The sequence below is a fragment of the Suillus subaureus genome (genome assembly GCF_016647635.1).
Source record: "Suillus subaureus strain MN1 chromosome Unknown BJ212scaffold_9, whole genome shotgun sequence".
Classification (NCBI taxonomy): Eukaryota; Fungi; Basidiomycota; class Agaricomycetes; order Boletales; family Suillaceae; genus Suillus; species Suillus subaureus.
This window is the reverse complement of record NW_024538565.1, coordinates 1,101,066-1,113,165: the sequence shown is the minus strand read 5'-3', so window position 1 is coordinate 1,113,165 and position 12,100 is coordinate 1,101,066. Positions and strand designations below refer to the sequence as shown.

Below are 12,100 nucleotides of genomic sequence, written 5' to 3'. Positions count from 1 at the left end.
TCCTGCAGGCCCATCAAGGAAATCACCGAACACGAGTTTCTCAGCCACAAACCTTTGGTTGGGCACGAGGAGACGGTGTCAAGCACTGCAACGCTCTTTGATTCGATATCGTCTAAAGTAAATTCTTCTGTTTCTTCTGTCTTTTGTGATGTCTTGCAACCTTTGATGTACCAGTTGTAAGTTTTCGGTTCTTGTTTTTTTGTCTGCTTGTTTTTTTTTGTTGATCAAACTTGGCGCTTGTTGCAGGGCTTGAATATCGGTGGACATAATGGATACCAGGGATAATTTGACTAGGGCTGCCCTAGTTCAATACATATCCTCTCTGAATGATTCCTCCTTGCTCAAACCAGAGCCGCAGCTCGTGTTTACCCCCGCTCCACCCTGCTCGCAACCTTGGCAGCCAATTTCTAGCTGCAGCAGTAGCCCTTTCTTCTCCTTTTTTTCGGAGGAGGACTTTCCCCCTCTCAACTCTAAACACACACAAGGCGTACCTGGTCCTTCCAATCTTCTGAAGCAGTCTGGTCCGGTGAGCTTATACCCGACTCCGCCGTCCAGCGCTTCTCCATCAAAGTGCACCATCCCACTACCAGAAGAAAGAGGCGAATTTACTCCCATCTTCACTACCCATTCACCAGGCGTCTTGGACTCGCCTATCGTTATGCGCCGCGAGGACCTTGCTTGTCATAGACCTCTAACGCCACCGCCGACGCAATTGCTCTATAACCTAGAGTTGCCGGGCTATGAAGATGATGACGATGATTCGATGTTTGAGGAGAGTGGGCACACAACTCCTCATCAGGGTGATTTTGAAGAGGATTTTTACGATGGGATATCTGCCATGTCGGATAGTTCCGCAGAATCGGATTCGCCGCTCTCGCCTCTATCACCACCCTGGAAGCCACCCGAGCACGGTCTGGCTAAGTCCCATTGGAATGATCCGCCCTCCCCTAATTTTTCCTGGTCTCCCGGTTTAGGGAGCGAAGACATTGACGATATGTCTATGCCAGTATCCAACGAAATAACGTCCTTCTCACCTGATCAGGTGCCCTATCTTCTTGGCGTTGACCCGCCTCGTCCCAAACTCGTGCCGCTTCACATACCCTGGTCATCGCACCAACACATACCCATGCATCAACTAGATGAGCAACCCCCATCCTCCCCCCACCGTTCCGCCCTCTCATTGGCAGACATGATCATCGATGATCCTCCAGAGCTCAGAGCCCCTCATCTCTCCCTTTCAGGTCTCCCCGAGCTAGAGCATGAAAAAGCGCTACCCCGTATACCACCATCATCTCCCAGCAGACGGTCTTGCTCCTCTCTTCCCGATGATACAGACAACCTACCATCTTCTCCATCGTCTCCTGGCCCATCTCTCCTATCGCTCCCAGGTGCTGACACAGACGACGACCTCCTCCCCGATGTATCCGCGTTTGTGCCCCTCACGCCATCCCAAGGCGTCCCGTTCGTCCCTAGCCAACCACTTCTGTTCATCCACGATCCGAGGGACGTGCCCCTCCCACGCTCACCCTCGCCCGAAGATTTTCATCTCTGCCTTTCTGTGCACGACATGGACAGCGACCCTGAGCTCGCACAGCTCTTCGAGTTGCGCAAGCGCTCACTTGCGGTAGTGCAGGGGTTGCCAGAGGGCCCGGAATGCACAGACGCATACACACGTAAGTCGAAGAAGAAGCGGGAGCGGGAGAGGAGTGCGGAGGTCGGAGCTCTGCTCAGGTTGAAGCTGGGCGACAAGGTCGGCATGGATGTAAACGAGGGGAAGAGTCCCGAACGCCGCAGGAAGGGCGTCATAGGGAACATATCCCAGCTTGTCGCACAGATGGTGTTCCGGCGGCACGAGGCTTCACGACCGTTGACGAAACGCAAACCGGTGCTGTCTGCGCAGGAATACGTGCATTCTCCACTTTCAGCATGTATTGCTGTTGATTCATAGTTATGAGGATTGGATTAGTGACTGTTTTTTTTAGGTGCGTGGGCTTGGGTTACGCGCATTTTGGGTGGGGTACTTATTTCGAGTGCGTGGATCGTGGTGTAGACTTCGGAGGTGCATTGTTTGGCACTGTACGTTCAAGTGTTATGTTGTTGGACTATGTCCTTGTATGCCTTTAGCTTGTAACCACCATTGACGGAACCGCTCTCACAAACCCCTTTGTTTACCATCTATTGGATTTATGCTTGCAGATATACGGATAGGCGCCCGTATGTTACGGGAAAAAATTGTAACTACGTCGATGACTACATAACACCAATTCGTTGTACATCATATATGCCAGATTCATGATATCTATGCACTTCCGTTATTACCGTCCTGATTCTTTACATGCATTCAAAAGGTGTTCGAACTTCGCAGCCTCGAGTGGGAAAATCTTGAGCAATTTCAAAAGTTCAGATCTGATTCTTGAGAGACTATCATTTGATCCCGTCGATTTGATGGTGGCGTTGGGAAGTCGATGTTACGCGAACTCGAGTCTTGGAATGCAGGTACCTAGTGGTTGTCACTGACATGTACCTGAGCAAGATGCTGCGCGTAAGCGGCCAGCGTACAACACGTGGGTGCGTACCCTACTACGTACTGTAGGTATGTAGCTGATGCTGACATCCGCGCCGCAGTACCCCGAACCCAACCCAAGCGAAACCATTACTCCAAAGCGCAGAAAAGTGTGCGCAATACGTATTGCGCAGCCGCCTGCGGTTCATATTCATATCATTGAGTAACCAGAATTTGATTAGCTTACTACTCGGACACAGAGCGATGATACCTGCGCAGCCTCGATGGTCGGCAACATTTACATGCATTGGAATAGGAAACGAGTAGGGGTCGTAGATCTGGACATGCCACAAGAACTTGCCATTCCGAACATGGACCCGTACAGGCGTGAGACCGTCAGCTTGAAAGATAGATCTAAAGTTCACTTGAAAAAAAACTTGCGCGAGTGGATATAAGCAGATTGGTAAAAATTGTTGGGCATTGGCTTTGCGTGTGCTATTGCAATCAAGAATCTATAAGATACAATAACACGAGGAAACAAATAGTACCGGCAACCGTAAACTGGGCCGAGATACGGAGTCGCAGAAAGAAACCGAAAATCCTGTCAGAAATCTGTAGGCAAGAAAAGTCAGTTTCGTTTAGAGGAAATGACAGATGATGCTTACGTTTATACTTGACAGAGGAACTTGCACCAGCTTCATAACGCGATTTTTTCCTGTCCGGCTCAGAAACTTCATCACTGAGGTGTGGACGTTTGTAGTTTGATGTGTGATGTCTGTAACCAGGTTTTAAGATATCAACGTTTATACTACACCCGAGCGCAGTGTAATCAGTAAAACCCACAATATCATTTGTCGAACTTGATCGATCCAAACGAGTACACTCAATATTTGGTTTATATTGTAGATTTGAAACCCCACTCACATGCTATGGATTCCGCCTCGATGGGATATTTCTCAGCAGCAGTCAGCATCGCATTGACTTGTTCACGACGCGCATTGAGGTTCTCGACCATTTCCTGGTCATTGAATAAGCTAATAAGTGCGACCAAGGATTCCAGTCTCTTCAGGTAGGCGCGGATGCTGACCAAGGTAAGTTTTGAGTTTGCGGCCGTCATAACTGCGCTATGGTCAGCCCCCCGCCCTAACTGACCAATCTGCACCACTGACCTAGCCATTGCTCCTCAATTTCCTGACCCTGCTTCTCGATACTGTCGACCTGCCGTTTGATAACCTTCCGATGCCTGCTCCACGACAATACCAACAATGTGGTGATAAACGTCATGATGGATGGCACAATGAAAGTTCCGTCGGTGAATGCATCGTCACCAAACAATGCATCGGCCAGTTTGACGGAAATGACATGCTTTAACTGCGTAGCTTCCATCGTCGGAAACTAAGCACTACGGATTTATCATATTATAAGGTAAACAGATTAGCACATGACTCACATCGTCCGTGATCTTGCACTTCAACCTTGCCATAACGACATGCGGTTCACAACCACTTTCTTCTAAGATGCGGTCGACCAGTTTGTTGATGTTCCATTTAGCCCATGACGTCTGAACCCAGGCATTCCACGCGGTACGACCTTCATGGTCTTTATCCTTCCCTTTCACAGCGTGTTCTGCAAGATCCGCAGCCGTCCTACACTTGTTCATGAAGGCTTCGACTGCCTGAGCCTCGTCCACTGTCCATTCAGCAACATGGCTTACACCCCTACCATGGCCGTACGCCCACGGGTCGCCAGGAACGTGTGTTAGAGACTGCCATACCGGATTGGACCATGGCAGCGCTGGGTCGGCGATCCAGAGTTGGATTAGAGCAAAAGAGAGTGGTGTGGTTGGCATTTTGGGTGGTGAGCTGGGTTATGAACCATCGGTAGGCTCTTTTATCACTCACCTTAAACCACAACCCACGAGGCTGCTATTCGGTACGCACGTCCGCCAGATCCTGCCATTTAGTTTAGCTTGCTGTACATTCTGCAGGTTCTGCTGAGTGCTCCTTCCAACTTGACCCGGGTGAAATTGAATACACTGCTGACTAAGCTAGATAAATGCTGGCAAACACCCGCTCTCTGACGGTCTGTCGGACTCTGTCCACGTCTGTTATAATCAACAACTCAGGAGTCAGCATCACCCTGACCGCGTGGCAGGGAGATACCTTCTAAAGTTATTGATCTCAGGATGTGCACGTCTGAAACAGCGATTGCCCCTCCCTGCAACTGGAGTACCGTGACTTACCCCCAACTTCAACTCCAGTTAGGGTAGAGCACGGGTACGGGTGTGGCGGGTACGGGTACGGTGTGGATTCTGGAGACCCGTACCTACACCGCGCTTACCCGTGGCGGTTTACGGTGTTGGACGGGTGTAGATCCCTCAGCTTGTCCGAGGGTGCGAGGGTCAATTTTTTGTTGCTCATAAAGAACCTCCCGAGTCGGAGCTGTCACGCGGGTTCACCCGTGCTCAACCCTAACTCCAGTCTCGACTCTCCTGGCGCATTTTTACGCATGGATGGGTCGGAAGATTCTATTTTCACTGGTAAATCACTGAGATATTCGGACTTCCAGTACCAACTTCACCTTCGCACTATCTCCACGGGCGAGGGACATCCTTTAGCTCATGAATTCCTTAAAGTCACGGACGGTGCAACCTTTCTATCAAAATATGGGCGAACCGCTGCCTTGGGGATCGCCTTGTTCTCTATGATATTTTGAACTATCTATTCAGAAGGTCAGACACACTGGACGTTGCACGTATGGAATTGGCATCAAGGAGGTCCAGCCGAATAGGTTTCTCGTCTCGTTTACCATTCAAAGAGCTGATTTGGGCATTTTAAAGGACGTTGTTCATGTTTGGCGAAGGCCATGCGATGTCTGATATGCGCTTTCTTACTATGGCGAAGCTTGCTAATTCTCATCGCACGGACACGTAGAGTTATACGACGTCGAGGATCTGTCAATAGCACCTCAGCTTCAAGCAAGCTTTGCACTGTTCGTTATTGTTCAGCCTGCCTGCTTCCGATTTCCTTCGGGGTTTCATAGTGCCTTAAGTTGTGCACGTGTCGTATCAAAAGAGGAGCCTTGGATCTGGACAATGAACCCTGAAGATCGGTGATAGTCGTGGAGGGGGCCCCGCCGTTATCTTATGGTATCGCTCGCACTTTTTTAGGACCATTCCTCTGATATGGTTTGATGCGAGCTCAAAAAGTGGCCAAGTTGATCCATGGCCATGATGGGGTCCACAGAATTCTCGCTACATTCCTCGTTAGTACTGGGCGTTGCAGGATCTTGTGTCATATGGCCGTATCAGCCCCACGTTTCTGGTTCAAGTTGTGCGTGATCGGCTTCAATCCCTCTACCGTTCAGCTGCGGCGGGATATGTGCCCCGGAGAATGCCATTCCGTTCAGCAGGGCTTTGGCAAATGTGTCAAAAATCAGCGTAACGTTTGAAAGCATGCTCTGATACACTGATCAACTGTAGGCAAGCCACCGGTCCGGCTGGAACCATCCATATACCAGAAGGAACATGGCTGATGACAATAACTTCGCTCGAACAAGAACATCTGTAACTGGTACAATTACCATCATTTAAAATCACTTCAAAGCTCAGAAAAGTGTGTACAATGCGTATTGCACAGCGCGCCTGCGGTTCATATTCACATCATTGAGTAACCAGAATATGATTCGTTTACTACTCAGACACGGAGCGATGATACCTGCGCAGCCTCGATGGTCGGTAACACTTACATACATTGAATAGCCCACGAGCAGGGATTGTAGATCCGGACACACCGCAAGAACTTGCCATTCCGAACATGGTCACGTACGGCGTAAGGCCGTCGGTAAAATTCGTTGGGCATTAACTTTGCGTGGGCAGTACTGCCCGGACATTCAATATTCAATATTCAACTTCGGTCAATCTTATATCAAACAAGTTTGTTGCTTCATGTCTTCCATGTGTCACTGCGATCAAGAGTCTATAAGATGTGACGATACAAGAAAACAAATAGTAACGGGCAACCGAGATACGGAGTTGCAGGAAGAAACCGAAAGTCCTGTCAGAAATCTGTAGGTAAGAAAAGTCAGTTTCGTTTGAAGGAAATGACAGATAATGCTTACTTTCATACTTGACAGAGGAACTTGCACCAGCTTCATAACGCGATTTTTTCCTGTCCGGCTCAGAAACTTCATCGCTGGGGTGTGGACGTTTGTAGGTTGACGTGTGATGTCTGTGACCAGGTTTTAAGATATCAACGTTTATAGTGCACCCGAGCGCAGTGTAATCCGTAAAACTTACAATAGCATTTCTCGAACTTAATCAATCCAGACGAGTACACTCAATGTTCGGATTATATCATAGATCTGAAACCCCACTCACATGCTATGGGTTCTGCCTTGATGGGACGTTTCTTGGCAGCGGCTAGCATCGCATTGACTTGTTCACGACGCGCATTGAAAGTCTCGGCCATTTCCTGGTCCTTGAATACGCTAATAAGTGTGATCAAGGATTCCAATTTCTTCAGGTAGGCGCGAATGCTGACCAAGGTAAGTGTTGAATTTGCGGCCGTCATGGCTGCGCTACGGTCAGGCCCCCGCCTAACTGACCAATCTGCGCCTCTTACCTAGCCATTGCTCCTCAACCTCCTGAGACTTCTTCTGGATACTGCCGACCTGCCGTTTGATAACCTTCCGATGCCTGCTCCACGACAATACCAACAACGCGGTGATAAACGTGTTGATGGATGGCACAATAAAGGTTCCATCAGTGAATGCATCGTCACCAAACAATGCATCGGCCAAATTGACGGAAATGACATGCTTCAACTGCGCAGCTTCCATCGTCGGAAACTAAGCACTATAGATTATCACATTATGGGATAGATAGATTAGCATATAACTCACAACATCCGTGATCTTGCACTTCAACCTTGCCATAACAACATGCGGTTCGCAACCACTTTCTTCTAAAATGCGGTCGACCAGTTTGTTGATGTTCCATTTGGCCCATGATGTCTGAACCCAGGCATTCCACGCGGTACGACCTTCATGGTCTTTATCCTTCCCTTTCACAGCATAGTGTTCTGCGGGATCCTCAGCCGTCTTACAATTGTTCATGAAGGCTTCGACTGCCTGAGCCTCGTCCACTGTCCATTCAGCAACATGGCTTGCGCCCTTACCATGGCCGTAGGCCCACGGGTCGCCAGGAATGTGTGTTAGAGACTGCCATACTGGATTGGACCATGGCAGCGCTGGGTCGGCGATCCAAAGTTGAATTAGGGCAAGAGAGAGTGGAGTAGTTGGCATTTTGGGTGGTGAGCTGGATTATGAATCATCGGTACTGCGGCTCTTTTATCACTCGCCTTAAACCACAACCCACGAGGCTATTCGGTACGCACATCCGCCGAACCCTGCCATCTAGTTTAGCATTGCAGCATTACTGGCGTCAGGCAATGAGCATGTTGAGTTTGGAAGCCTAGTTATCCTGCGTTGACGTCCTTGACCAAGGCATCACTTTGGCTTGCTCCTTTCAACTTGCATGTTACATTACGTAATTACGTGAACCTTAAGAGTACTAGTCTTGGCTTGGAATACACTGTTGACTAAGCTTCAGCTCAGTGACAAACATTCTCCTGCTCCCATCCGAGAACGTTTTCCGAAGCTATGCCTATAATCAACAATTTAGGAGTCAGCACTTGACCGCATGGCAGGGAGATATTATTTCTCAAGTTATTGATATCAGGATGTGCACGTCTAAAACAGCGAGTGCCCCTCTCCCGGGGCCTCTCTACGACTGGAGCACCGTGACCCCACTCCAACCCTAACTCCTGGCACATTTTTATGTATGGATAGACGGAAGACCATATTATTACTGGTGACTTGCTGAGCTATTCGGACTTCAAGTACCAAATTCACCTTCTCACTATCTCAACGCACAAGGAGCATCCTTTGGCTTATGAATTCCTTATAGATCCTCCCGCGAAGTCGCGGGTGGTGCAACTTTTTTTATTAAAATATGGGAGAGCCACTGCCTTAGAGATCGCCTTGCTCTCTCCGATATTTTGAGTGATCTACTTAGAAGGTCAGACATACTGGGCGTTGTAGGTATGTAATTGGTATCAAGGAGGTCCAGCCACCCCGGCAGGCTGATCAGTTTTGAATAGGTTCGAAAGCACGCAAGCTCGTACACGCACCTCTGTACCATCAAACATCTCATCTCATCTTGTACCACCACCACTCACTCGCACACACGGAGTCACTAGCTTCATCACTGGTATCAGTCAGACGGAAACGGATCCTCCCACCAGCCAACAAAACGGGACCACCCACTAATTATTCCTCCTGCAACCTTTCGACTCCTGTACCTGCCCGCTTATGCGGCCGAGTACGTGTCTTCGTTTTCATACCAATAGCCCATACCTATCACAAGCATACATATAAGTCGTCTCATCTTCGAAGGGTTGCGCGTCTAAAACGGCCGGCGGGAACAGCGGACTGATGGGGCACGTCCCACATCAGGGCATTCGCGAACTCAGAGATGCGCAGGGGGCACCGGGGGCCCCCTAGACTAGATAGTATTGTCCTCCATAGAGTATTACTCTCCATAGGACATGAAAATTGAATCAAAAAAAAAAAGGAGGTCCGGCTAATGTAGGTCTCCCGTCCTGTCTACCATTCAAAGAGCTGATTTGAGCATTTAAAGGATGTTGTTCGGGATGTCTAACATCCGCTTTCTTACTATAGCGAAGCTTCTATTTCTCATATCACACGAACACGTAGAGTTGCACAACGTCGGGGACCTGTCAATGGCACCATAGCTTCAAGCAAGCTTTGCGCTGTCCGTTAGTGGGCGGTCTTTCTACTTCCAATTTTCTTCGGGGTTTCATAGTGCCTCGAGTTGTGCACGTCTCGTACCAAAAGAGGCGCATTGGATCTGGACAACGAACCGTGGAGATCAGTGATAGTCGTGGAGGGGGCCCCGTCATTATCTTATCGTATCCGCTTCCGTTTGTTCAGGGCCATTCCCCCGACATGGTTTAATGCGACCTCAAAAAGCGGACAAGTTGATCCGTGGTCATTATGGGGTCCACAGAATTCTCGCTACATTCCTCCCCAGTACTGGGGGTTGATGTATTGTGTGGTGGACTATGCCAGGAGTCGAAAGAAATTGTTGAGAAGATCGTGATCATAACGCAGGGCGACAGCCTCTCGCGTGCAATCTAACACGTTACTACGTAGTACATATTAGTTCAATATACTAGCACTGTCGTAAAGGAACATGTCTCTCACCTCGACAAGAAATTGCATAACCACCACTATCAGCCTCCGGTCCGCCGGGCACACGATCCTATCGGAATAGTATTTGATATGCCTAATGCCTGCCTTAGAGCGAGTCGCTTTCCTACACCTATATATATGCTGATCATAATCTCATCACTACTAGGTGAATAGTATGAGTCCCCAAAGCCAAACATACCAACTCAGCGGTACACATCTCGTTCATGGTGATCGCGGATCGGGAAGTGAAGCAGCTCCTATCTCTGTCGCCTCGCGTGAGTTCTTCACTACTGGCTAGGACAGCAATTCATCATCTATGCAGCATTCAGAACTGTATCTCATGGCGATCCCAAGGGGGTTGAAGCGATGGATCCCGACAAACATATCTATTCCCGCTATTCTCAAGATGTCACATCGAGGGTAGAACAGATCTTGAGCAAGGTTAATGTAGGTCTCATTGCAGGAACGATCGGATCATACCTGATTTGCGTAGCACGGATATGCAGTCACCTATGCATCAGGATTAGCTGCTGCATTTTCTGTGAGTTGGCGTAACGTGTTGATGTAACATGCAGGTGACTGACAAAAGTGACCCTATGGTCTGATAGGCTCTTGTCCACTTCAAACCAAAACGCATTGCGATTTCCAGAGGATACACTGGCTGTCACGGCGCCATATCCACTTACACCAAAGGGAGGTTTGTTGATACCCCGATCGTTGACCTAGACGACGAATTCCAAGAGGGAGATCTCTGCTGGCTCGAGAGTCCCTTGCACCCTACGGGCGAATCGAGGCAAGTCTTCGAGCTGCTTTGATTTTTTTTAAATCGATGATCTGGATCCCTGTCAGAAACATTCAGTATTACGCGGACAAGGTATGTTTTAAAGAACACAGATTATTAGCAGGGGTGCTCATGTGCCGTCACTGAGATTCATGCAGTCGGAGGGAAGTTATTCGTAGATTCGACCCTCGGTCCTCCGCCTCTTCAATACCCATTCAAATGGGGGGCAGACTGCGTACTTCACTCCGGTATAGTAAATTTCATCCCAAGCACGACATGATAACATCATGACCTGTCACAGGAATCAAGTATTTTGCAGGCCACTCAGATCTGTTCTGTGGGATTCTTGTCGTCAAGACCGAGGATGAACGTAAACAGGTATTTGTTATAGAATTCCCAGACCAACTGAAGCCCATTTTTGTCAGCTCTGGCACGACCGTGCGCACATGGGAAATATCATGGGGTCCATGGATTCTTGGCTCTTAATACGATCCCTTCGAACGATGCATCTGCGTGTCTCAAGGCAATCGGCAAGTGGCACGGAACTCGTGCAATGGCTTAGCAGAGCCGTTGTTCCAGAGGGTCAGGAGTACGACGGTATTCCCGGTGGGGTGATCACCAAAGTTGGGCACTCGAGCCTCCAGGAGACTGACGCCAATGGGTTTAACCCTTCGGCACAAATGGAAGGTGGATTCAATGCCTATTTCTCGATCTTGGTGCGTAAACGCGCGCACAGTGCATAATTCTGTCCTCATTTGAATGAAAGCTTTCAAAAGAAGAGTACGCAGAGAAACTTCCGCACGCGTTGGATCATTTTCATGTGGTAAGACACCTCCACTAGAAAGTGAGTGCGTTGATGACTGATGCACCTCAGCCGGCAACCAGTCTTGGTGGTGTCGAGTCTTTGGCAGTGCAGCACATCAGGACGGATCCGAAGGAGAATCCCCTTCTCGTATGCCTGAGCATCGGTGTAGAAGAAGTGGCGGTGAGTCTCAGCGTGGCATACTGGTTTCCTCCTGGCTGAACATTCGCATCTTTAGGACCTGAAAAACGATTTGCGAAGGGCACTCGTGGAGATATCGAAAGGAATTTAGAGCGAGTGATGTATGGGTGTCATACCATTTGTGAAAAAGGTCACACAAGGTGACAAGTCTGGAAGCTAGAAATATTGCGGCTAGGGCAGTTTACAAACTAGCTAGTCTTTGGTCGAAAATGAGTTTCGCTGTATTAGCAGAAGGCTTTGCCAAACAGAAGTACACACAATTCATCATTTGGACGTGTTACGGTGGTGCGACTCCGAGCGCTTGCCTGTTTTGGTGACTCCACCTCCTACAGCTTCGAACTATGCGTAGTCTTCTCCCACCTTTTACATACCGACACCGAACTTGGCTCATGTCGTACAATTCTCCTCTGCGTGAGCAAGCTTGTGCTGTGGTGCAGCTCAGGAGTACCAAAGAAAGGTCCACGAATCAGGAGCCTCACCTGTGTGAATATGTTCTGGCTCGAACATAGAGCTCAGCTGTGCTGCTGATGGCCGGTGT

General features: G+C 48.9%; 4 protein-coding genes across 4 annotated transcripts; 2 read left to right on the top strand and 2 right to left on the bottom strand.

Annotated features, from left to right (window-relative positions):
• Nucleotides 1-2: 2 nt before the first annotated feature.
• BJ212DRAFT_1070880 (uncharacterized protein) lies at nt 3-2,211 on the top strand. The gene is made up of 3 exons (XM_041328995.1): nt 3-176; nt 247-1,982; nt 2,032-2,211. The coding sequence occupies exon 2, from the start codon at nt 269-271 to the stop codon at nt 1,946-1,948; it is 1,680 nt and encodes a 559-aa protein (XP_041195389.1). The 5' UTR covers nt 3-176; nt 247-268; the 3' UTR covers nt 1,949-1,982; nt 2,032-2,211.
• Nucleotides 2,212-3,007: 796 nt separating this feature from the next.
• Nucleotides 3,008-4,352, bottom strand: BJ212DRAFT_1479072 (uncharacterized protein; the record flags this gene model as incomplete). Its single annotated transcript, XM_041339805.1, has 5 exons — nt 3,008-3,115; nt 3,169-3,278; nt 3,428-3,622; nt 3,673-3,898; nt 3,954-4,352. 5 exons carry the CDS (start codon nt 4,350-4,352, stop codon nt 3,008-3,010), a joined length of 1,038 nt encoding a protein of 345 aa, XP_041195388.1.
• A 2,209-nt stretch (nt 4,353-6,561) lies between these two features.
• On the bottom strand, nt 6,562-7,807 carry BJ212DRAFT_1298248 (uncharacterized protein; the record flags this gene model as incomplete). The annotated part of the gene is made up of 6 exons (XM_041332671.1): nt 6,562-6,569; nt 6,623-6,732; nt 6,801-6,816; nt 6,882-7,076; nt 7,126-7,351; nt 7,406-7,807. The coding sequence occupies 6 exons, from the start codon at nt 7,805-7,807 to the stop codon at nt 6,562-6,564; spliced, it is 957 nt and encodes a 318-aa protein (XP_041195387.1).
• Nucleotides 7,808-9,774: 1,967 nt separating this feature from the next.
• BJ212DRAFT_1070691 (Cys/Met metabolism PLP-dependent enzyme-domain-containing protein) lies at nt 9,775-11,827 on the top strand. The gene is made up of 12 exons (XM_041328994.1): nt 9,775-9,889; nt 9,945-10,053; nt 10,101-10,225; nt 10,272-10,319; nt 10,387-10,571; nt 10,628-10,652; nt 10,708-10,807; nt 10,861-10,937; nt 10,985-11,275; nt 11,326-11,382; nt 11,434-11,544; nt 11,600-11,827. The coding sequence occupies exons 1-12, from the start codon at nt 9,869-9,871 to the stop codon at nt 11,651-11,653; spliced, it is 1,203 nt and encodes a 400-aa protein (XP_041195386.1). The 5' UTR covers nt 9,775-9,868; the 3' UTR covers nt 11,654-11,827.
• Nucleotides 11,828-12,100: the final 273 nt, after the last annotated feature.

Bases quoted from the DNA above. Each gene is read 5' to 3' on its own strand.
- BJ212DRAFT_1070691 (XM_041328994.1), top strand. From the start codon at position 9,869: ATGCCTAATGCCTGCCTTAGA. The intron at 10,054-10,100 runs GTGAGTTCTTCA...TCATCTATGCAG, and splicing joins TCCTATCTCTGTCGCCTCGC to CATTCAGAACTGTATCTCAT. The intron at 10,808-10,860 runs GTATAGTAAATT...GACCTGTCACAG, and splicing joins AGACTGCGTACTTCACTCCG to GAATCAAGTATTTTGCAGGC.
- BJ212DRAFT_1070880 (XM_041328995.1), top strand. From the start codon at position 269: ATGGATACCAGGGATAATTTGACTAGGGCTGCCCTAGTTCAATACATA.